Source organism: Trachemys scripta, chromosome 6 (genome assembly GCF_013100865.1).
Source record: "Trachemys scripta elegans isolate TJP31775 chromosome 6, CAS_Tse_1.0, whole genome shotgun sequence".
In the NCBI taxonomy this organism is placed as follows: domain Eukaryota; kingdom Metazoa; phylum Chordata; order Testudines; family Emydidae; genus Trachemys; species Trachemys scripta.
Genome location: NC_048303.1, coordinates 30,870,208 through 30,894,869, shown reverse-complemented (window position 1 = coordinate 30,894,869; position 24,662 = coordinate 30,870,208). Strand labels below are relative to the sequence as shown.

The 24,662-nt window shown below is 41.6% G+C and overlaps 1 protein-coding gene across 3 annotated transcripts in view; it reads left to right on the top strand.

Moving 5' to 3' along the window:
* The first annotated feature begins 3,631 nt into the window (after positions 1-3,631).
* ARL15 (ADP ribosylation factor like GTPase 15) overlaps positions 3,632-24,662 on the top strand; it is a 316,757-nt gene continuing 295,726 nt past the window's right edge. For 2 of the 3 annotated variants that reach the window (XM_034773249.1, XM_034773247.1), the window contains exon 1: positions 3,633-4,413. In XM_034773249.1, the coding sequence (XP_034629140.1) occupies positions 4,402-4,413 (12 nt within the window). In that variant the 5' untranslated portion in view covers positions 3,633-4,401. Of the gene's footprint in view, positions 4,414-24,662 lie in introns of all 3 variants that reach the window. The other variant, XM_034773248.1, reaches the window with a different exon arrangement.

Here is a 24,662-nt window from a genome sequence, read left to right as displayed (position 1 = left end):
AATATTAGCCTTTTAAAAAAGATAATCAATGTTTTTGTGAGAAATTTATCTCAAAACATTAAATAGTAAGTGTGGAATGCACCAATGGACTTATTCATTGCAACACTGAGCATCACAGTGCCTAACTTTAAGACACCTAGAAAATCACAGGAACAACACTGCAATCCACAAAGCTCCTTGTATGATGAATGGGGAGAGAGAAGTGCTTAAAAACGTGATCCACAAACCTATCATGTTAGGCAGCCAGTGCTGGTGCTAGCCCATTGGGGGGGGCCTAAGGAGGAATATTTTTGCCCCCCAAAACACACACTAATAATTACTAGGGGTTCCCCTTGAACTGCTAGGGGCCCTAAGCAAGTGCTTAGTCTGTTTATGCCTAGCTCTGGCGCTGTAGGCAGTTCTGTGCCTAAGCCAGCCAATGGGAGATGCTGACCTGTCCTTAACCCTGCTCCTCTCTCTCTCTCTCTCTCTCTCTGAGATAGGTGCCATCCTGCAGTCTAGACTTAGGCACCAATGTCTAGCTTAGTGATCCATGAACTGGAATCAGCCACCTGGAGTCAGGCGGCTTAAGTATATAAGCCACTACTTGATGGAGTAAGTTGTATGTTTGCTCATAAAAATGGCTGGAGGAGAGGATGGTGCCCACCTTATAATATTTAACTCCGTGGTTAGAGCACTCAGATGGGATGTGGGAGAGTCAGGGTCAAGGTCCTCTCTCTCTGTCTCTGCCAGAGTGGGAGATAGGATTTGAACAGGGAGTCTCCCACCTCACAGGAGAGTGCTCTAACCACTGGACTATGGGGTATTCTGATATGGTGTTTCATCAGTCTCTTGTTCCATTGTGGATAAATGATGAAAGAATGAGTGGAGCAGGAGGACTGGACCAGGGTCTTCCACCCCCCAGATGGGTGCCCTAATCACTGGACTCTAGAGTCACTCTCTCTCTCTCTCACTGGGCCAGAGATTGAGACTGTCAGCACTCTGTATATGGTGCTTTTCATCAATGGAGTTCAAAGGTGAACAAGCAATATTTCTGTTTTACAGATGCGGAAATTGAGACGCTGAGGTTGTCCGGCCAAAGTCAGATGGAGTCAATAGCAGAGCTGGGAATGTAACCTGAGGCTCCATGCTAGGGAGAATTGACCAGCTTTCCATCTTTTATAAGGTGTAGTGTGTGAATATTTTAAAAATAAATATCTGATTTGGAATATCCTCATGCTCTTTAAAAAAAATTATGCTCTTGCACATAGTGTAATAGTTTTACATTGTAATTGTTGCATACTGTGGATGTTTACGCTGAGGTATAGTTTCGATGTGTCATTATTTCTGAATCCATAGACATGCAGCCTTTCAGGCATTCTTTTACAAAAAGTGGAATGGCCTTTAAAGCTTGTAATGTCACAGGAGCCTTCTGCAGGATTCCACAGAAAATTGTAGTAGAATTTGTTGGGCCAGTTGGCCCTGCAATTGCATACAGTATGATCTTGCAAGCAAACACATAAAAACCCAACCCCAGGAGTGTGAGCTCCCTAAACAATTGCCTGCACCATCCAAGATTTCTGCAGCTGGAATTGTCATGTCATTTGTCCCTTCTTATCTACAAATGAGCAATTAAATCTGGGCTTCCCTACTGTACTATGAGTTGTGGTTTTGCTTAGAGCAGAGAAAAGGAGGGACAGTACAATAGATAATACTTTTCTCTTGTGTGGTGATTTAGTTTTTGTTGAGTCTTGGGTATAGGGAAAGGAGCAGGGAATGTAGACTTTTGATCCCACAGTGGATTGTTATGGGGGAAGGAGGTTACTTTGAGGGAGGGTTGAGTGGCAAGAGTTAAGTGCATACAACCTCCCAACTGAGCTTCTTGGAGGTTGGATGGGGAATCACTGGGTCAGGTGCACGCCTGGAAAGATTGGGAGGGTATCAGAACTATGGGAATGAGACTCACTGAGGTGGGAGTTATGAGGGGAGGGTGAAGGGTTAATGTAGATGGCTTTTGCAACATGCCCAGGGATTCTTTACTCATGCACCCATCTGCAGTATCTACTCCCTTAAAACCAAGAGGACTAAACTGTATTGCCTTGAGCTGGGGATATACAGGTTTTAAGGTGAATGGAGAAATACCAGTTGTAGTGGGTATCTGAAATCACTTTTAGGCATGGCAGCAGACAAGCTCAGGGGAAAGGGACATAAATGTATCTATCGTAAATATGGTCTCAGTGTGTACGAAAAAAGCATTTTTAAAAAAAATGGGAGCAGAACTCTGAACTTATTAAACAAAAACATACTTCATACATCCTCATTAAATTTATTTTGAAGCTTTGGTTAAACAAACTCCATGTCTTGAACCTGTTATATGTGATCAATGTCCACTTGAAGAAATCAGCTGTTCAGGTTTCTTAATTTATTGCTCCTATCACTTCCCCACCTAATCAAAACAGACCCTCTTAATCTAGCTTCTGCATCAGTTGGTAACATATCTAAGTGATGATCATGACTTGCACATTTATAATGTGCAAACAGAATAAAGTTCAGACCATATAGAGTAGAACTCCGATTATCCAATCTAACTGGGACCAGGGCCAGATCCGACAATCAAAAATTCAGATAGTCAGGAGAACAGGTAGGGCTCAGGCCACCCATTTCGGTTAACAGGGAGAGCAGACAATGGAGGCTTAGACAGTGTTCTACTGTATCTGTATGTACTTGGTGCTTTAAAAAGGACCACTACGGAAAGGTGAAAACAGGTTTCAGAGGGGTAGCCGTGTTAATCTGTATCAGCAAAAAAAAAAAAAAAAAAAAAAAAGGAGTCCTTGTGGCACCTTAGAGACTAACAAATTTATTTGGGCATAAGCTTTCGTGGGGTTTGGGTACTAGGACTCCACCTTATAAAATGGAAGGGTAACCAAAACCAATGAACGGAGGCGGGGGATTACAAGCAGCACTGTGGGAGAAAAATCAGCTCCCCAGGCTGCACTGGGAGTGGGGGGCATATGAGTGGGGAGGATGCGCGCCGTGAAGGGCGGATCAAACAAAGGGAAACCACAAGTGCAGGTGAATAGGATAATGAGTCTTGTGGATAAGGAAGAAGCTGTGGATGGGGTATACCTAGACTTTAGTAAGACATTTGATACGGTCTTGCATGATAGTCTTATTGATAAACTAGGCAAATACAAATTTAGATGGGGCTACTATAAGGTGGGTGCATAACTGGCTGGATAACCGTACTCAGAGAGTTGTTGTTAATGGTTCCCAATCCTGCTGGAAAGGCATAACGAGTGGGGTACCGCAGGGGTCTGTTTTGGGACCGGCTCTGTTCAATATCTTCATTAATGACTTAGATATTGGCATAGAAAGTACGCCTATTAAGTTTGCGCATGATACCAACCTCTCCCCGCAGCAGCCAACACCCACCGCCGATGCTGCCTCTTGCAGCCTGTCTGGGGGAACCTCCCCAAACCTGCGATGTGGGTGGGTCGGAGCCGGGGTCCCGGTCAGCACAGGGCGCCAGGTGCCCGCAGCCAGAGTCCCCGCGGTCCATCCACCGCACCCAGCCCCGCCCGGGGCACGCCTCCCCTCGAGCGCTGTGTGTGTCCCTTTAAGAGTCTCCTCTCGACGTCCCACGTGTGTGATCAGCTGATGGTGACGCTGCGGGGAGAGCGCTCCCCAGTTCCTGAAACATCGGGCGCTGCGGGCTCCACGGGCTCAGGGCAGGGCAGGGCTGTCCCGTGCTCCTCCCCCGCCGAGTCTTCTCTGCCCGTCGCGGGGAGAAGCGTTAGTCTGGGTAGCAGGGGAGGGCGGGTAGCAGTGACAGCCCCAGATACCCGCCCTCTGCCCGGGAAGGCGGTGCTGGGGGGACCTTCCTGCCAGAGACCCGACCCTACCCCACCCCACCCCTACCCTGCTGGGACCATCCTGCCAGGAACGGAGCCCCGTGCACCCCTCCTCTCAGCAGCAATTACAGAGACCACCCACCGCGCTGGGACCTTCCTGCTAGCTGCAGAGATCTCTCCCCACCCTACACCCCTGGGACCCCCCTGCTCAGCAGCACTACCAGAGTCCACTGCACCTTCCTGCTGGTAGCAGGGACCCTTCGTGTCTCCGCTGGGATCTCCCTAGCAGGGGTAACAGAGACTTTCCTGATACCCAGGGAAACTTGCTCCCTCCCCTTTGCACCCCAAAGACTTTCCTGCAAAGAACGTTAGAGACGCCACGCTTCAGAGACCCGTTAGCAGCGGCAGCAGAGACCTTCCAACCAAAACTCCTCCTGAATAGCAGCAGGAGACCCACTCAGCCCTTTGTAATCCTGAGACGTTCTGGCAGCAGAGACCCACTCCCACCGAAATCCATCCGAGAGGAGCAGAGAACGCCGATCAACAACAGATCCTCTCTATTCACCAGTACATGGATTATCTGGTACGTATTGGGTGTAAATTGTTTGCTCCCCCCAACTCGCTCTCCTTTCTTTCCTGTCTTGCATCCTCATGGTAAATTGGCTCAGCCACACCTGTTATAGAATACTCTTATTATAATAACATGTACATAGAAAATTGCATTTGTTGCTACATGGTGTTTTAAAGGCTTGTATTGGAGACTGGTGGAACCCTAAAGTGAGTATGTAAAAGAAAAACTTAAATCAGCTCTCAGGGCAGCTTTACAACATTGGAGAAAGATCATACTTTATCAGGCGTAGAATTACCCCACAGAGCCTTCTCTGGATTATTGACACTGTATTAAAAGTGTGTGTGTGTCTGGGAACATAGTGTGTACGTACACACACACACACACACTTTTAATACAGTGTCAATAATCCAGAGAAGGCTCTGTGGGGTAATTCTATGCCTGATAAAGTATGATCTAAGTATGATTTTTCTCCAATGTTGTAATCCGCTCTAAGGGCGCACGCATGTCTAGCTGTGTGTGTGTCTCGAGAACTTTTCCAATAAGTCCTTGCGTGAGTTCCTGATTGGGAAATGGGAGTATTTCTCTTGTTTGATCTTTATCACTTTTTTACAGAACTATTAAAGGCCAATAAACCAGAATGGTTTTGCTAAAGTGCTCTGTATCCTCACTCATTTGGTTGTTATTAGATCTCTAAAGTTATGGCCTAGGTCAGTGTTTTTTTCCTAAATGCATTAACATAGGATAGGGTTGAATGAACTAAATTGTAACCTTGGGCATGACCAGTACTGCACCTGAGTAGTTTGGTATTCACAAGTAACTTTAATGTTGCTTAATGAATGTTGCCCTTATTTGTCTGCAGAGATTGTATCACAGGTGTGTACTTCAGGCCAGGGTGGCAGTTAACTTGTTCATACTCTAATGTATGGGTTGCTACTAAGAAAATGTACCAAATGTCTAGGCTGTGTAGTGAGCTGGATAGTCACATTTTAGTGTGATTCCTGCTTAACTGATTTCTTAAATTTAAAATGGGAGACTAATGAACATTCTCTCTCAATTCAACTCAAAGTTTCATATTTTTTTCAAGGTGTTATGGTTTTACTTTTTGTTTACTAGCAAACATTTTAAATGAAAGGCAGCTCTCTTCTTGCCATCCCATCTAGTAGGAAGATGTTAGTGTCCCGTGAGATGAAGGAGTTTTTTTTTTTCTTGGCATTTGAAGCTCTAATCTTTATCTAGTTCTTTCTTACACGTGACACACACAATTGTGAGTTTTAGAGATTCTTGTTGACTAGTGAGCAAGACCTCTCTGTCCTTTGTGTTGCAAGTTTGCACCATTGAAATGAAAGCAGCATGTAACAGCTGACCTGATTTTTCTCTCCCCCCCCTCCCCCCGCCCTCTGCTAATGGAGCTACTTAGAAAACAAACGAAAACAATATATTCAACACTTACCTAAATGTTGGATTTGAATACATGCAGCTTGGATTTATTTTGGAGTGCAAATGCATTATTTAAAAACTTCATGTTTATAAGTTGTATGCTAGGCTTGAGTCAGGAAGGGAGAGCTCTGCGTAATTGAAATGGTAGGTAAATTTCTCTTTAAGAACCTAGTTAATAGAATACTGACAGTGAACTTGCTGTGTCCCAAGTGCAGCCTTGCAATGGCTTCTCAAGAGCCTGGAGCACTTTACATTTTCCTCCATCAACTTATGTCCAGATGAAACTAGCTATCTCATGGACTTTTCACAGCAAAAGCTAACCTGCAAGACTGCTATGGAAATTCTGTGGAACATACATCATTGTGAGATTAATAAAGTTTAATGAATTTTGAAAACTGGTAGTGTGTTTGCAAACTAATGTAGGGTTGTGGGGAGAGCAGCTTTAAAAAAAGAAATATAAATGCACTCTTGTACCTTTTTCCTGTTCCTTATGCTCCAGCCAGGACGGTTGCCTAGCTCAGTGGTTCTCAATCTCTCCAGACTATTGTACCCCTTTCAGGAGTCTTTGTCTTGTGTACCTCCAAATTTCACCTCTTTTAAAAATGACTTGCTTACAAAATTAGACATACAAATACAAAAGTTTCAGAGCATACTATTACAAAAAATTACTGACTCTCATTTTTACCATATAATTATAAAATAAATCAATTGGAATATAAATGTTGTACTTATATTTTATTGTATAGTATATAGATCAGTATAAACAAGTCATTGTCTGTAGGAAATTTTAGTTTGTACTGTCTTCACTAGTGATTTTATGTAGCCTGCAGTAAAACTAGACAAATAACTATATGAATTGATGTACCCCATGGAAGACCTCTGTGTACCCCCCAGGTTTATACGTACCCCTGGTTGAGAATACTGGCCTAGCTGCTCCCTTTGTTCATTCCTAACTTCAAGCCTTCTTTCAAGCAGCCCAGCATGCTTGGAATGATGTTTCACTTACAATATGACAAACTTCCTCTTGCTTTATTTCTTAAGAGAAGACTTTTGCATATCTTTTGTGAAACAGTCCTGTCGTTTTTAGTTCATTTGGTACTGTAACTGCAAGAGTTTTTTGGAATGTAGCCTCTTCAAGACAGGATCTTGATTGTTTGTCACAATTCACCTATTGTACACTGCCTTGTATGTTTGCACTATACAAAATTTGGGGGTTTGGACTACACGTCCCTACTTCAACAAGGTTGGGTTTGTTGTAGGTGGGGAGAGCTGTATTCAGAGCTCAAATCCAAAAACTGATCTGGTGTTGACATGGGCCAGTCTCTAAGCTGCCTTCATTTAGGACCAGAGAACATTGACTACTGATGTGACCATAATTTTCACAGCAGAGAAAGATGTCCCCCCTTTTCTTAGAGTGAGAATAATTGCACTATTCAGTACCAACAGTTTCAAACAAACAGTTTTTCAAAATAATGGAATAAAAGGTTGAATTTGTGTTCATATCTGTGTGAAACTCTGAAACAAGAACAAATTCACTCTGGCAGTTACAGTATGTTGCTTTCAGATGCATACAGTATTTTTTTTTATCTAGCCTTCATTTTTTTTCCTCCCAAAAAAGCTTGAGCATTGAGATGTGAGTTTTAGTTTGGCTGACAACTTATTTCTTAGCTTTTATCTCTTCTGCCTCTTCTCCATGAAATAGCCTGTGAATGGTGGTACATGGCCATGCCCTTTGGTAAAGGACAGTGGTCCAGGAAGCATTCACAATCTGCTCAGACAAAACGTATGTGGATGGTCAGTCAGGTGAAAATTTTCATACCACTCATTTAGTCAGCCTGGAGGACAGAGGCTCATTGCACTCTGTGTTAGAATGGAGACCTTCGCTATTTGGTATGCAGGAATAGCAGCGGTGACTGACATTCCAAATCTGGATGCTAGTCAGAGTGACTTTCATGGGGTGGTAGAAAAACAATGCATGTGAAGGAAATCGTGAAAGCTGATTGTAAGTTGTAGCCGAAGCTGCTTGGTGTCATGTATTTCTGCCTTGCTTAATCTCTTATCCAGGTGGGTTGCAAGGACCAAGCAGTGATTCCTCTCATTGATTAGGGGCCACTGAGAATCAGCCCTGAGAGCAGGGAGTTTTCTTCTGTGCTGTTGATGCTCCCCTTGGTGCCCAGCTAGCATGAAGCAGCTGGCATTGTGGTGGAAGGACTAAGTAGGTCTTGGCTGCAACAGGCCCTTTCCAGAGAGGGAGGTAGGTGAGAGGCTGAAATGGTGACAAGCAAAATGGGGAAGGGCACTGGGAGGAAGCGAAGGGTAATGGGAAGTAGGATAGGATGGGGGAGGCCGCTGCAGGCTCCCGCTACCCACCAGCAGCCCACTCCCAGGCTTTCACGCCAAGATCCTTGCAATGAAGGCCATGCATACTATAGGCACTTCTTTTGGTTGGAGCCTCTCATGGTTGGCTTCAAAGGGCTTGATCCCAAGAAGTCAAAGCATTTGCAACACACACTAATATCAGCAGGATGTTGAGCAGTGTTTGAGCATCCTCAGGACCAGACCCAAAATTAGCTTTGACTCCTGGCCTGCGTCCATCTTTTTCTGTATTTCTGTTAGACCAGGAGTACAGAAACTGTTCCTTTTCTGTGCATGTTTCCTGTAGTACCGAGCACTGTCACTAACTGACCCCTACCACGGCTATCCTTTCAGGGTAATTGTACCCTGTGTAGTAGTCTAGGTTTGTTCCGTCCCCTGGGAAGGGTGGGAGCATGGTGTCTAAATCTAAAAAAGTAACAAAGAAATGTTACAGGCTTGGGATGGGTCTACACATGTTTTTGGTATAGCTGTTTTTGTTAGGGGTGTGATTTTTAAAACAAGTTATACCTGTACAGTCCCTAGGATGGACCCATTTATTGGCATAGGTTATTCTCCTTCCCATATTGGAATAAACTATACCAGTACAAGCCCCTGTGTTATACTGTCTTATACTAGTTGTTACAGCAGTAAAACTTCTGTATGTACATAGTCCTTTGATGTACCTCATATGAGAATCCTCATGTTTTCTTGTCTTGCATCTGGAGCTTTCACTAAAGAAAGCTGTAAAGAATTCTAATCCTAATTTAGACTTGAGTTGGTTGGTATATGTTCAGTGCACTATGGTTCAAGTAGGAAATTATGGACAAGCCACATCTTGTGTAAAGTATGGCTTTTGACCAGACCCCCTATTTAGTTTTAAGCTGTTCTGGAAAGCTTGTAGCATAAACAGCTCCATCACTTTGACTCTTATATTCAAAATTTATAATGCAAAGCTTAGGTGGCTGAGAAGCCTTTCGCTAGAAACTTCCTTAAGGACATGCATGATTTGTACTGCATACTCAATAGTTTTCTTTTAATGAAAAACATCAGTCTGATGCTTTTACCTCTTTCAAATACGGTGAAAGCTACTTTGTCAGGGTGGAGCAACTTAATCAAAGTGATTAAACTCATGAGATTTCAGGGAAATCATACAAATGTAGGACTGGAAGGGACCTCAATATATAATCTAGTTAGTTCTGCCACAGAGAGCGGGGAATGATTATCTTCACCATCCCTGACAGGTGTTTGTCTAGCTTGTTCTTAAAAATGGAGATTCCACAACCTCCCTAAGTAATTTGTTCCAGTGCTTTCCTAATGTCTAACCTAAATCTCCCTTGCTGCAATTGAAGCCCCGTTAGGTGTCTTGTCCTCAGTGGCTATGGAGAACAATTTATCACCTTCCTCTTTATCACAGCCTTCTGTTATCATGTCCCCCGTGAATTTTCCCTTCTCCAGATTTAAAAAAGTCATTGATTTAAATCTGAATAAGGGCTTGTAAAACTAATTTTGAAATTTGTCCTACTGTAACTTTTTATTAAAATTTTATAATAAAATAAATTCAGATTTTTAAAATGGCCATCTTGCTAGTGTATTGTATTGGAGTTTTACAAAAGTGCTATAGGCAAAAAAAATTGTATTGACAATTAGTCCCTGATTTTGCATACAGTTAAGCAGGTTACATAATCTTACTCACCTGGATAGTCCCATTGACTTCATGACCTTTTAAGTTAAGCGTGTGCATAAATGTTTGAAGCATCAAGGGCTAAAATTGGTATTTGTATTAAACTTTTCCCTAAGTGGCATATCATCTTTGTCATATCAAACATAAGTACTTCATTGTTAACAATGAAAAGTTATTTAGACTTTCAATATATTAAAATAGTTCACAATAACTTTATTTAACAGTGGTCAAAATTTTCTAACCTTAGCTGCTAAACCCATATTTAGGCACCTAAGTGACTTAGGAGCACAAGTCTCATTGACTTTAAACTGCAATTCCTGAATACAATTTGGTCAAAGCATTTTAGCTTTCATGATTTGTTTAAAGTTCAATGTAGTTCAACTTGTTTAAAGTTCAAATGTGGTGTCTCCAAAATAGTCTCTCATCTATCATCTACTGCAGGGGTCGGCAATGTTTGGCACGCGGCTCGCCAGGGTAAGCACCCTGGCAGGCCGGGTCAGTTTATTTACCTGCTGACGCGGCAGATTCGGCCGATCGTGGCCCCCACTGGCCATGGTTCGCCGTCCTGGGCCAATGGGGGCGGTGGGAAGCAGCGCGGGCGAGGGATGTGCTGGCTGTGGCTTCCCGCTGCCCCCATTGGCCCGGGACGGTGAACCGCGGCCAGTGGGGGTCGCGATCGGCCGAACCTGCTGCGTCAGCAGGTAAATAAACTGGCCCAGCCCGCTATGGTGTTTACCCCGGTGAGCTGCGTGCTGAACGTTGCCGACCCCTGATCTGTTGTCTATCAACGTGGTATCCATCATTGAAAGCCTACTCTTATTGTAGTTCCTTTTATAATCTAATCAGAATTATAGGTGGGTATGGCTATGCAAGTGGTAATCTGTGGTAGATTATCATTCATTGGTTTCTGATCTACTTCATGGTGGCTTTTTTTTTTCCCTCCCCCACCCCTCCCTTACTACTCCTTTATTACTTGTACTCTCTGAGACAGGCTGCTAAAATATTCCTTTCATGATTATTTTTCAAGTAAACTATCAGAGCAGCCATTCCCATGTGAGAATTGCTTTTCACTAACATTTTCTAGACAAGTATTTACTGTCCATTGGATGAGGAGGAGGGGAGATCTCACACCAGGGATATGCTGGGGTTTTTCTTTAGGGTTATTTGGCATTGGTGTTTGTATACCTCTTTTATTACCTATAATGTTACCAGCAGGTGAATGTTTGGCATTCCCTTCCTCCTTACTTCCTTGCCCTGCAACCATTAAAAAAAATTCCCATCTCATCAGTTATTACTTATCTCTTTCTGTAGCCATATACAATCAGTACAGACTATTGGGTTTTATTTTGGCTGAGGGGTCCAGTTGCCATTCTTGGAAGCATTGTGCCCTCTAAAGATTGCTGGCTTATCTCAAGGTATCATCCTCTCCATCTGTTTAAGAAGTATGGCAGGCATTTGTGAGTTTGCTTATGCTTAATATATGGAGAGCTATAAAAGATGGTACAAGTACAGAAATAACATGGGGGAAAGAAGGCAAATTATGGATGCAAGATCATTGGGTGAGCATTATCATGTGGTCTGGAGTCATGAATGTTGTTTCTCCTGATCGTAAAGGAAGCTCTGCTGCTTATTTCTATTGTAGGCAGGAACTAGGAAAGTGACTTGCATCAAAAACAATTTTCTGAGATATTGTAACCTCAAGCAGCTGATGTGGCAGAAGTACATTACAAACCAAAACTACTGCAAGGTCTCTGATAGTTTGGCAGTATTGTGGTCAAAAGCAGCACTGTACTCTAATGGCGGTAATTCTGGGAGCTGTCTCCTAGTTAAAAAAACAACCCTCCCCGCCCCCCCCCTCCAAAAATCACAAAAGAAAAAACAAAAACCTGTGTCAAAGTTGTGAATTCAAGAATCTGATTCATCCAAGGTGCTTAAAGAAGCTTACGCATGACAGTATCTCTTCTCTCAGAGAACCAACTCAGCTTGACCTAGATCCTGGCGAAGATAATGAAGCAGCTGATGTGGGACTCAATTAATAAAGAATTAAAAGGCAGTAACTTAATATAAATCAACATGTGTTTATGGAAAATAGATCCTGTCACACTGATTTGATTATTTATTATTTTTTTTAAATGGGATTGTGAGTTTGGTTGATAAAGGTAATAGTGTTTGAAATAATATACATCTGTAAGGTTCTTGACTGGATACCACCCAACACTTTGATTAAAAAACTAGAATGATCTAAAATGAACATGGCACACATTAAATGGATTAAAAACTGGCTAACTGATAGGTCTCAAAATGTAACTATAAATGGGGACTCATAATGGAGCAGATCTGTTTCCAGTAGAGTTCCACAGTAATCTGTTCTTAGTCCTACGCTATTTAATGCTTTGACTTGGAAGAAAACATAAAATCATCACTGACCAAGTTTGCAGATGCCCCAACAATTGAGGAAGCAGTAAATCATGAAGAGATCAGGTTACTAATAGAGTGATCTGGATCACATGATAAACTGGTTGCAAGCAAACAATAAGTATTTTAATACAGCTAAATGTAAATGTATAAATGTAGGAACAAAGAAATGGAGGCCATACTTACAGATGCGGGAATTCTATCTTGGGAAGCAGTGACTGAAAAAGATCTGGGGGGGTCGTGGTGGATAATCATCTGAACATGAACTCCCAGTATGATGCTTTGGCCAAATGAGTGAATGTTGTCCTGGGATGCATAAATAGGGCAATCTTGAGTAGGAATAGAGAGATTATTTACGCCTGTATTTGGCACTGGTGCAACTGTGTCCAGTTTTAGTGCCCACAGTTCAAGAAGGATATTGATAATTTGGAAAGGGTTCAGAGAAGAGCCATAAGAATCATTAAAGGATTAAAAAACTTGCATTACAGTGATAGCCTTCTCTGTGTTAAACTAAATAGATAGTCTAAGGGATGACGTGATTACAGGCTGTCAGTCCCTACCTGATGAACGAATATTTTATGGGCTCTTCAGTTTACCAGAGAGAGGTATAATATGATCCAATAGCTGGAAGTTGAAGCCTAACAATCCAGACTGAAAATAAGATGTAAAATTTTAACTGAGAGTAATCAACCATTGGAATAATTTACCAAAAGGTCGTGTTGGATTCTCCATTACTGACCATTTTAAAATCAAGATTACATGTTTTTCTAAAAGATCTGCTCTGAGAAGTTTTATGGCCTGTGTTATACAGGAGGTCAGACTAGATGATCACAGTGGTTCCTTCTGGGCTTAGAATCTATGCCTATTAAGGGGCGTATTTGCTGAACTAAAGATTGTAACTGCTTTATAAAATGGGTAATAAGGATATTGCTGTCTTAACTCCGTAAAACCTAATCATTCTTTTGATACTTGAGTGGGCAGAAAGGGGGAAAATTTTCGTTTCCAAATTATAATGAAAACGAAAGTTCAAACTAGTTTATGTTGCCACTGGAAAATTTGAGTTCCATTGGTAAACTCTTGACTTTAAGGTGGTTGTTATAAACACTATAACTTTATAAATCTTCCTGGCGAAAACAAGAGATTGCCTAATGTCTCTAAGCTAAATGTGACTATAATATCCAGAGCTAGATTCTGTGAAATCACTAGATTTTTTTTTTTGAATGTCCAAAAAGTTTACTTGGTTTCAGATGCAAGCAGGAAAAAACGGTTGAATTAAATCTGCTAAGTTCAAATTGTGTTGCTGCTTCTGTGGTGAGTGTGACACTGAATATTACATGTCTTTAGTTTTAAAAAAAGTTTTTTTCCCTCCGGTTTTGGAAATATGTTTAAGTATGGCTTTGGTACAAGTAGCATAGGCTATATTGTGATCTTCCCTCCCCCTCCAACCTCCCTCCCTAAATTCAGTATAGCTAGGGACCCATATCACTGTTCCTAAATTCTTCAACAAGGGCTCCGTATTTGACATAGGAGTGCTGAATTCTGTGGGAGTTTCAAGTTCAGTTTACAAGTAGAGGTTTTTATTGGCTGTGAAAATGAATAAAATAACTACTGCATATTCCTCCTTTTAATATTCAGTGCAGGCTCCAACGTTTGGTACGTTTTCATTGTTAAGATTGCACTGACGTCATAAGTCTCACAAGGTTTGGTGTTTTTCTTAGTGTTATTTCCTGGAGTGGTGTGATTGCATGAGACTATCAACTTTAATTATTAAAAAAAAAAAAAGTTTCTAGCCCTCGTGGGTGTAGATTAAAATTTGAAAATATGAACTCTTAAGGCTCTAAAACTGGAGGGCAAATGAAAAAAACAACCCCCCCACATACAAAATTGAACTCTCAATTTTTGTATATTTGGTGTTTATTTTGTGAGTTCAACTTTTTATATGCTATCTCAAATCTTCAACTTTCAGTGTTGCCACAGCATTGTCTGTTGACAATGCAAAACTGCATTGTAGAAGTTCTTTGGTAAAAAACTCTCAGCTATAGCAGAAATAGTGTTTGTCTAAATTCATACTTTGAGTTCACATTTTTCACTTTATGGAGAGGAATAGGGACAGTTGACACCTGAGAGGTGTGTGGGAAGGATGAGGAAGGAACAATGTGAAGATTGTAGGACAATTTCTTGTTGGTCTGCCTAGTGATCTGAACTGCTTACCGTGTGGAGAGGCTGTTGGCTGATGAAGGGTTTCAGAGTAGCAGCCATGTTAGTCTATATCTGCAAAAAGAACAGGAGTACTTGTGGTACCTTAGAGACTAATAAATTTGTTAGTCTCTAAGGTGCCACAAGTACTCCTGTTCTTTTGGCTGATGAAGAGTGAGCAACAATACTCTCTAAGACTGAGGGAAATTCTCCTCTTCTCTGATTTTAGAAAAGGTGGGTGAGATGTGCCTCCTTATCTTTCCTTTTAAGGTATAGTAAGATCAGGCTGGACATCCAGAACTCCAGTAGCTCCTTGTTAACAGAGAAGTAACAGGTCTATTGAAATTGGACCATGTCATCATCTCGTCACTTCACATTAATGCTATCCAGTGATAGGGGACCATTTAGCTATATTGCCAGTCTGTTTTTCTTTCTTTGGAATGGAAAGTGTACTTCTCATGGTATGGAAAAATCTTGCTTAGGTTTGAGATCTCACAAGAGAAACAGACAAAACTAGGAAATTACTGTAATAGGCATTTAAGGGGCTGTTTTCATAAACTAGAAAACAATCCTTCCTCACAAGGGAAGGCGGCACAAGATTCAAAACCAATATATTAAGTAGTTTTTCTCAGAAAATGGAGCAAATCCAGGTGGTGTCCAGGAGCAGTCCCCAGTGCAAATAGGGGAAAGCCAAAACAAATATGAATATTGGGTTGGCCCCAGAGGAGGCAAGACTCTAGGCAGATACAGGTGCCTGAAGATTCTTAACCCCTGTGAACACTACCCTGTAGTCAGAGCTAAGGGATCCCCTCAGATTGCAGGTGCTGATGTGGGGAGAGATGCTATCTTGTCCATGATAACTGTGCCTTATCTCATTTATGACTTTAGAGGAGGGTAAAAAGACTGAGTGACCATAAGAATGGCCATACTGCGTCAGACCAGTGGTCCGTCTAGTTCAGTATCCTGCCTTCCGACAGTGGCCAGTGCCAGGTACATCAAAGGGAATGAACAGAACAAGGCAGTTATTGCATGATCCCATCCCCTGTCATCCAGTCCCAGCATCTGGCAGTCATAGATTTAGGGACACCCAGAGCATGGGGTTGCATCCCTGACCATCTTGGCTAATAGCCATTGATGGACCTATTCTCCACGAACTTATCTGTTTTTTAAACCAGTTGTACTTTTGACCGTCACAACATCCCCTGGCAACGAGTTCCACAGGTGGGCTGTGCATTGGGTGAAGAATTTTTTTGTTTTAAACTTCTGCCTATTAATTTCATTGTGTGACCCCTGGTTCTTGTGTGATGTGAAGGAGTAAGTAACTCTTCCCTATTCACTTTCTTCACTGTCATGATTTTATAGATCTCTATCAATCCCCCTTTATTTGTGTCTCTTCCAAGCTGAACAGTCCTAGTCATTTTAGTCTCTCCTCATATGGAAGCTGTTCCTTACCCTGCTTGTTTTTGTTGCCCTTCTCTATACCTTTTTCAATTCTTGCATACCTGTTTTGAGAGGGGGCTGACCAGAACTGCACTCAGTATTCAAGGTATGGGCATACTATGGATTTATATAGTGGCCTTGTGATAAGAGAAAATATCTATCCGTTTCCTAACATTGTTAGCTCTTCTGACTGCTGCTGCACATGGAACAGATTTTTCAGAGAACTATCTACAAAAACTCCAAGATCTTTTTTGAGTGGTAACAGCTAATTTAGACCCCATCATTTTATATGTATGGTTAGGATTATGTTTTCCAATGTGCATAACTCCGCACTTATCAGCATTGCTTTTCATCTTCCATTTGGTTGCCCAGTCACCCAGTTTTGTGAGAGCCCTTTTAATTCTTCTCAGTTAGCTTTGAACTTAACTATTTTGGGTAATTTTGTGTTGTCTGCAAACATTGCCACCTCACTGTTTTTTCAAGGTCACTTGTGAATGTTGAACAGCACTGGTGAGGGACCTTGTCAGAGGCTTTCTTAAAGTCCAAGTACACTATATCCACTGGATTACCGTAATCCACATGTTTGTTTACCCCCATCAAAGAATTCTAATAGATTGAGGCATGACTTCCCTTTACAAAAGCTGTGTTGAGTCTTTCCCCAACAAATCATGATAATCTGTGTCTGATAATTCTGTTCGTCACTATAGTTTCAACTAATTTGCTTGGTACTGAAGTTAGGCTTACTGGTCTGTAATTGCCAGGATCGCCTCTAGAGCCTTTTAAAAAAATTGGTGTCACATTAGCTACACTCCAGTCATGTGGTCCAGAAGCAGATTTAAGAGAGAGGTTAGATATCACAGTTGGTAGTACTGCAATATCCTGTCTGAGTTCCTTCAGAACACTTGGGTGAATACCATTTGGGCCTGGTGACTTACTGATAAACTAAACAGTAATGTATTCCAAAACTACCTCTATTGACACTTTAGTCTGGTCTTCACTGCAAGGGATTATGCGGGAGATTCCCAGACCTCAGCCACTCTTTTTAGGTAACAAATGTCAGGAACTGTCCCAATGTGAAGAATTCGTTTAGCTTCTTCACAACAGCCTTGCTTCTTTGAGTGTTCCTTTTAGCACCTTGATCATCCAAGGTCTCACTGATTGTTTGGCAGGCTTCCTGCATCTGATGTACTTAAAAACTTTTTTGCTGTTAGTTTTTGTGTCTTTTGATAGTTGCTCTTCACATTCTTTTTTGGCCTGCCTAATTATACTTGACTTCCCAGTGAAGCTAAAATTGAACTGACAGCCTGTGTATTCTGCAGAATAACTGGTGAAAGGTCTTTACAACATTTTGTGCTTGCCTAGGAGTTTTTGGAGCATCAAGTTTCAGCACAATAGGAACAAAAATTTAGAAATCTAAAGAAACCCTTTTGCCGTTCGTGAAACTTCAGTTTCGTCTTAAGCTGCCTTCTGTTTGAACCATTAGGGTCCATTCCAGCTTTGTTATGGAAAACATTTTTTAGTGAGAAAATCGGCTAGAGGAGTAGACGGTGTTGTCTTCTGATGCATCTAGTCAAGCAGTTCTCAAACTGTGGGTCAGGATCCCAAAGTGGGTCATGACCCACTTTGAATGGGGTCACCAGGGCTGACTTACACTTGCTGGGGCGTGGGTCCAAAGCCCGAGCCCCAGGGCTGAAGCTGAAGCCCAATGGCTTCAGCCCTGGGCAGCTGGGCTCAGATTACAAGCCTCCTGCCTGGGGCTGAAGCCCTTGGGTTTTGGCTTTGGGTCCTCCCCTCCCCCTGCCTTAGGCGGTGGGGCTCGGGCTGGGGCTTTGGCCCCCACATCTGGGGCAGCAGTGTTTGGGGGAGCTTAGTCCCTAGTCTGGGGTCATGTAGTAATTTTTGTTGTCAGAAAGGGGTCACAGTACAATGAAGTTTGAGAAACCCTGATCTAGTCAACAAATTTTCATAATTATAATAGTTCTAAGAACTCCCCTAGCTCCTGTCCTGATATCGTTGACATTCCATTAGTCCCATTTCGCCTTACCTCAAAAATCAGGTTTCTTTCTTTTTTTAACAATTGTATTTAAGTAGAGCAGTATCTCTAAATGGATTTAAAAAGCCCTAGGAAGATGTGCATGCGCTATCAGTAAAGGAAAACATGAGCACTTTCGTAATAGTTAAAGGAGAACTGCACACAGAACTCTAGGCATTTAAATGGGGAAATGTTATTAATGGAATATGCTTAAGGGTTGTATTTTCTTTGTGTGGAAAGAAAGGAATTTTAATACACATGCTAACAACTTTTTGCATAGAATATTGCACCATAAGTAAGTGCCAACTTTGAATCTTCTGTAGTCTGTAATGTAGATGCAGGTGGGCATAATTAGTTATGCTACAGACTTTAATTATGTGATCTCCCAGGTCTTTTTTGTGTGTGGCTTTTTGGGTATAATTATCCAAAGAACAGAACTCTGGTGGTTTTTTTTTTTTTTTTTTTTTTTTTTTTTTTTAATCCGTTATAATTGGTGGGAGTGTCATGTGTTTACACTTGTTATGCAGGAGAAGTGGGAAAAGTATTGTTGCACAGAAGTTGCAACAATTCTGAGTGATCAATCACTGGTTATTGTTTGCCAAGTTAACTGCAAGATGACTGCTCAAATCTGTACAGAGCAACTTCAAATAATTAGTAGATAACTAATAGCAACTTCTGTGTGTTCTTCCTATTTTATATGGTCTTAAAATGTGACAGTCTCTGTAGCTGCTAGTAACTTATTTAGGTGATGGCTTAAAAAAAAAAAAAAGTACTCAAGATACTTAGTCCATATCTCAGAGGGTTTACAATCTATCTTCTTGTTCTGTGTGTTCAGCACCTAACACAAAGAACCCTGGTCCTTGACTGAGGCTTCTAGGCACTATGATAATATAAATAATAATAAAAATAAACTCTCATGTTAGGCTCAGTTTTTGCTAGTCAGCTCTTGTTTTGCTTCAGATGCCAAATGTTTCATTCTGCCTTTCCCTCCCAAGAAGTTAAGAACTAAAGCTCCCTTACAAGCAGAGGCTTGTGCCTATACTGCGACCCATTGAGTTGAGTTCGGGCCCTGGATAGAAGGGGTCCACCCACATGGAACAAGTTGCAGGATTGAAGTCCAGTTTTTTAAAATGAGAGCTTCTTTCCCTAGTTCGTTTTAAAGCTTCTCAAGTATAATGAAGACATTGCAGAAGGTTTTAAACAATTACCATTGTCTATGAAGAGTGGATCTCACACTAAGAGGTCTAGTACAGAAATTGGCCCCTATCAGTCTATTTAAGACTTTTACTGTCTTGTGTATGGAACATAGATGAATGTGCCTTCTGTAATTTGGATTTATGTTTTTTTTTCTCTCTCTCTCTAATTAATATAATATATTAAAAATATTTGTTTATGGGGAGGAGATATTAGACATTTATTTTTATTTTGGTGCAGAACTAGTGTGCTAATGTACTGTAGAGTGATAAAGGAGTTATTTCCATTCTTGAACCTCCATTCCGGACACTAAATCTGTCAAAGTGGTGTTTTCCATTGTTCAAAATTGGTTGGATGCTTTTATAACTGCAAAGTAAAAGCCTTGTGGTGAATTAAATGGCCCAGATCCGAGAAAGACCTGGCTCCCAATTCATTACTACCAGTAGCACTTTTTAGTCAGGAATGAAAGAAACAGAAGCTTTGGAAATTGTGTATCATCTGATTTGCCATCAGTAATTCCAGATAGAATAACTAGTAAATGTTGGGGGTGTTTTTTTTAAGAAAGTCAGGATATGATTTGAAGGGTGCATTCTTTATGTTCTTGTAGTGTAGGAGCTCATGCAGGGAAGGGGGTGAGGGGAAAGGAACCAGTCTCTCTCTCTTTAAATGTGACTGTTGCTTCTAATAGTCCATTATTAAAAATAAAAGCCCTTTCACACTTGGATCAAATATAAAATATACCTGAAAACTAATATTTTTCATTACAACTGTAGATGCAAATGTTTTAAGTTATTTTTTTCTTTACTTTCATGCTTACCGTGTAAAATCCTTACAGAAAGCAACAATAAACTGTAAGTAAACAACATTTAAAGCACAAAATCAGTTGCAATAGTAGGATGGTGAAAGACTGCAAGTGTCACTTGGGATACAGCCCCCCTTCTGAGGCACTTTATTGTATGATGGCTGAAACCTGGGCTAGCTAAAGAAAAACTTCAATACAATGAGTTCTCTGAATCTTCCTTCAATTTCCTGTTGGTAGAAGTACCGTGCTGTACTAATTCTCTCTGCAGAGGTGGACAAGAGGTGTTAAGAGTAGTGGGCAAGAATAGCAGTCTAACTACCTGAACTGGTTCTTTGTTGTTTTTCCTCATTGTCTGATTGTGTGAAGATGAGCAGAAACACTGCAGAGCTTCAGGTTAGAGCAGCAATAGAGTTAAAAGAAAACAGATCTATCTATATAGTTATTATGTTTAAATTATTTTTATATATTTATTTTTGGGGTGAAGTGAACATAGCACTAGAAAGCAACAAAGAGGAACACACTTGGGACTTTGTTGTGATGTTCCCATTTCTGAAGTACAGAAGAACCTCCGAGTGACTGACACCTCGGGAATGGAGGTTGTCCATAACTCTGAAATAGTCTGTAACTCTGAACAAGATGTTATGGACTTCAGCAAGGGGGGAGTTGGGACTGCAGGGGTCAGTGCGCCAGGAAGGGGTGGGGGTCAGGGCTTCTGATCCTAGTAGCTGCCAAGGCTCCCGGCAGGGGGCTCAGGAATTCTGCCCCCCTGGGAGTACCATGGCACAGGGTTTTAGACCTGGAGGGCGCACTGGGCTTGGGACTTCAGCCCCGCGGGGTATCCCGGGGGTTGGGGCTTCCGCCCCATGGCTCTGCTCCTCTGTTTCAGCTAGGATTCGGGGCTTTATCTAGAGGGGGATTGCTGGGGCTGAAACCTCAGGGCTGAAGCCGGGAACAGAGCTGCGGGGCTGAAGCCCCGAGCCCCAGCACTACCCCCCCCCCCGGTCTAAATTCCCGATGCTCCCAAAGGTCAGAACCCCCCACCCCCTGCTGCCCAGAGCCCTGACGCTGCCCCCTGGTGGCTGAAGCCCTGAGCCCCAGGGCTAAAGCCCCGAGGCAATACAGTATTTGCTGTTTTTGTGTGTGTGTGGGGGGGGGGGGAGGGGGTGGGGGTGTCTCTGCTGCTGCCTGATTGATGACTTCTGGTTTCACAGGGTGTCTGGTTGATTAGTAAGTCTGTAACTATATTATTTGTATCTTGGAGGTTCTACTGTATTGTAGATGGGAGTTTGCTAGCATTGTCTTGAAGGGTTGGGGCAAAGGGTGGAAACTAACTTAATGTTTCACTGTGACATGGGAAAAACATTTGCCCATGTTAGAATTGATAATGGGAATATAAGATAAATGTAGAACTGGGCCTGTAATACCTTGTCAGTTTCAAAATTCCAGCAATGGCAACATATTTTTGTATTTCTTTCCCCATCAGTAGGCATGTATAAGCTAGTTTAGACAAGGTACATTCTTGCTCTTACTTGTCCTATTGCAGTTGCAGTCTGAAAATATCCACCCCATTACAGAGCTTGAGTACAATTTAGCTTTCCTTAATTAATGTGAAGCATGCACTTACAGATTATGTACACAGCCTGAAATTTTACAGTAACATTGCATACTAGAATAAAAAATGTAATCTTCGTAATTAACATTTGTGTTGAAATGTTTAAATTATACCTTCCACTGTCTGTTAACTTAATTTAGTTTGGAACAAAAAATGCTTTCCTTTGCTTCTATATCATGCTAAAACCACCATCAGTATTGAGTCTGAGTATTGAATAGGAATCCAAATAAAATTTAAATGGCATCCATATTAAAAAAGATCTTTTTATATTGTTTCACCATACTAAGTTTAATTTTTACTGGGTTGCTTTTATACAATTTTTGTATTAAAATTACCCAGCACAATCTAAATCATAAGTTGTAAGCAACAAAATTTCCCTATGGCTAGTAATATCTTAGGGTACCAGAAGTGAGAAGTTAACAAGTGAAAAGTTTTCACTTGTTATATTTCCACATTTATTTCAGGTTGGGCAATACAAATCAGTTTGGTTTTTACTTTGATTCTCTGAACTACTCAAATTGACTTTGACAACTTAATTGAAATAGGTTGTCTAAGAGTTGCTGTCACAATATTTTAATTTTTTGTCAAAATTAAGTTGATGCCCTTATAATTAAATGGGCAGGTGGCTTAAACATATATTTTTACTCCCAACACTAAAAGCATTTAGAAAGCAGGAAGTACTAAGTTCTGCTTGTTTTTGTGTTAAGCAACATTTGTGATTCTTCTGCCCCTCCTCTCTTCGCCCCAACCCCCCCAAAATAAGGTGTGGGTGGGAATGAAAGCTGATGGTCCTACATAATTTACTGGTCGCTTCCACAGATCTCTGCAAATCCTTAGAAAGTCCAGATGGGGATTCCATAATATCATCATTGGTAAAGCAGACAGACCCATATTGCTCCATTGATGGTGTTTTGAGGTCTGTGGCTTCCAGACCTTCTCAGAGACGTGGTCATTCATATGACACCTTAAATCATAATTACTCCTCTTATGTTAATATGGCTGACATTTGTTCACTTAGTTCATATGCTAAAAATATTACAGCTTAAACAGCATAGTGAATTCTCATGTGTAGAAATCACCCAAAGTGTAAAACTGGTAGCTTGTAACTTTTGTTCCTGACCGTGTAAAAAAGATCCCTTCTATTTCATTTACAGGATTTTTTGAGTTTCATGAACTGCATAAATGCATTGGAAGCACAGCTTGGTGTATTTGGTTAAATATAAAAATGATCAAACAAATTTAAAGGAGACCTTAAAAAATGGGAGAAATTGTTTTTTTTTACTTTTTGGACTTCTTTATGATATAATATATATAGGCCTGAAAAGGCCTTTTCAGTGTTTTTGCATTAGAAGTTTATATTTAGGTCCTATCCAGTCTTGACCTCTGTAGGTGACTGTAGACGTATGGCATCACAATGGATTGGAAGTTTGAAGGGAAGGGCTTTAAGATCAACTCTACACAAATGCCTGTGAAAAAAGCTTCCTTTCACAAATTCAAAATACTAATCCTTTTAATTGGAGTGACCAGATAGAAAGTGTGAAAAATCGGGACATGGGTTGGAGGGTAATCTGCGCCCATATAAGAAAAAAGCCCCAAATATCAGGACTGTCCCTATAAAATCAGGACATCTGGTCACCCTACTTTTATTTAAGGCATTACAGAGCTTCTTTAGTAATTTCAGAGAAGACCAGAGTAGAAATATAAGAACATCATCTGTTTGAAAAAAAGTTTTTTTTGTGGGTGAGGGGACCCAATACCCACACAAAACCTTCTTATGCCTTCTTCATACATCATAAAGAAGTCAAAAAGGGCTTAACAATCATTGATAAGAATCTCTTTTGCAGGCTACCTTCAAACAAAACTTGACTTAAACAAGCCATCAGCCTTTTTTTTTTTTCCCCCTCCCAAATTAAACATTTGATTTCCTAGTAAATAAAATTCTTGGTAATATTTTATTTTAATTTCGTTAGATAATGTCTGAATGTATCCATCTCACATTTGCTGTTTGTAGAACTGGTACAGTATTTGCATAGGAAGCAAACATTCAAACTAAGAGAATAGCTTCTGTTAGTGTTTATGCACGTTGGGTAAAAGAAAATATCAGGTATTTCAAAGCAGGAGTTGGGAATCTGATTCGCAAAAGGATCTCGTTTGTGTAAAGTAAACTGTTGTGTATTGCTTATACCAAAGGTTCTCAAACAGTGGTCTGTGAGTTCCATTCAGGTGGTCTGCGGATAGTTCCCTCTAAGATGCATGCCTGGGCGGCTGCACATGAGAGAATGAAGGGCCACCCACCAAATTAGTGGAGCCATGCAGGCGTGGCTCCACTAATTAGGTTCCTGGACCCTGAAGAAGACGCATATGTAAGGTGGGGTGGTGGCGTGGGGGGGGGGGGGGGGGAAGAGGGGGTAGGTGCAGGAGCGGCGCCAGGGTTTTTGCTGCCCTAGGCGGCAGCGCTCCTCCTCTGAGCATTCAGCGGCGGGGGTCCTTCTGCTCTGCATCTTCGGGGCACTTCAGCGGCTCTTCCCAGAGTGAGTGAAGGACCCACCACCGAATTTCCGCCGAAGACCTGGAGCAGAAGAACACCCCCCCCGCCGCCAAATTTCCGCCGAGGGGAGCAAAATGCCGCCCCCCAAATCCTGCTGCCCTAGGTGACTGCCTAGGGTCGCCTAGTGGAAGCACCAGCCCTGGGTAGGTGGGAGGGGGCAGTGGGGTGAGAAGGAGGGTGGGGGGAGAATTTGGGACGTGCAGGACTGTGGTGGCCAGAGAAAGAGGTGACTTTCCCCAGCTCCAGGGCTTTGGCTGCTAGGGAGAGACGGCCCTCCTTCCCAGCCTCAGCTCTGTGGTGGGTGAGATACTCCCCTCCTTCTCAGACCCAGCTTGGGGGCTGCCACTGAGGGGGAGAGAGGGCACATCCATCATGTTAGAAAGGTAAGACTACTGATATTAAAATATGAGTTGTGTACTTTTATTTGTAGAACAAAAAAGTTTAAAGTTTTTTTTTTTTTTTTTTTTTTATATAGCGCTTTTATCCAAAGCGCTTTACAATAGTTAGCTAATGTTACAAACAACATTTGGAAAGATCATTAAGTGGTCC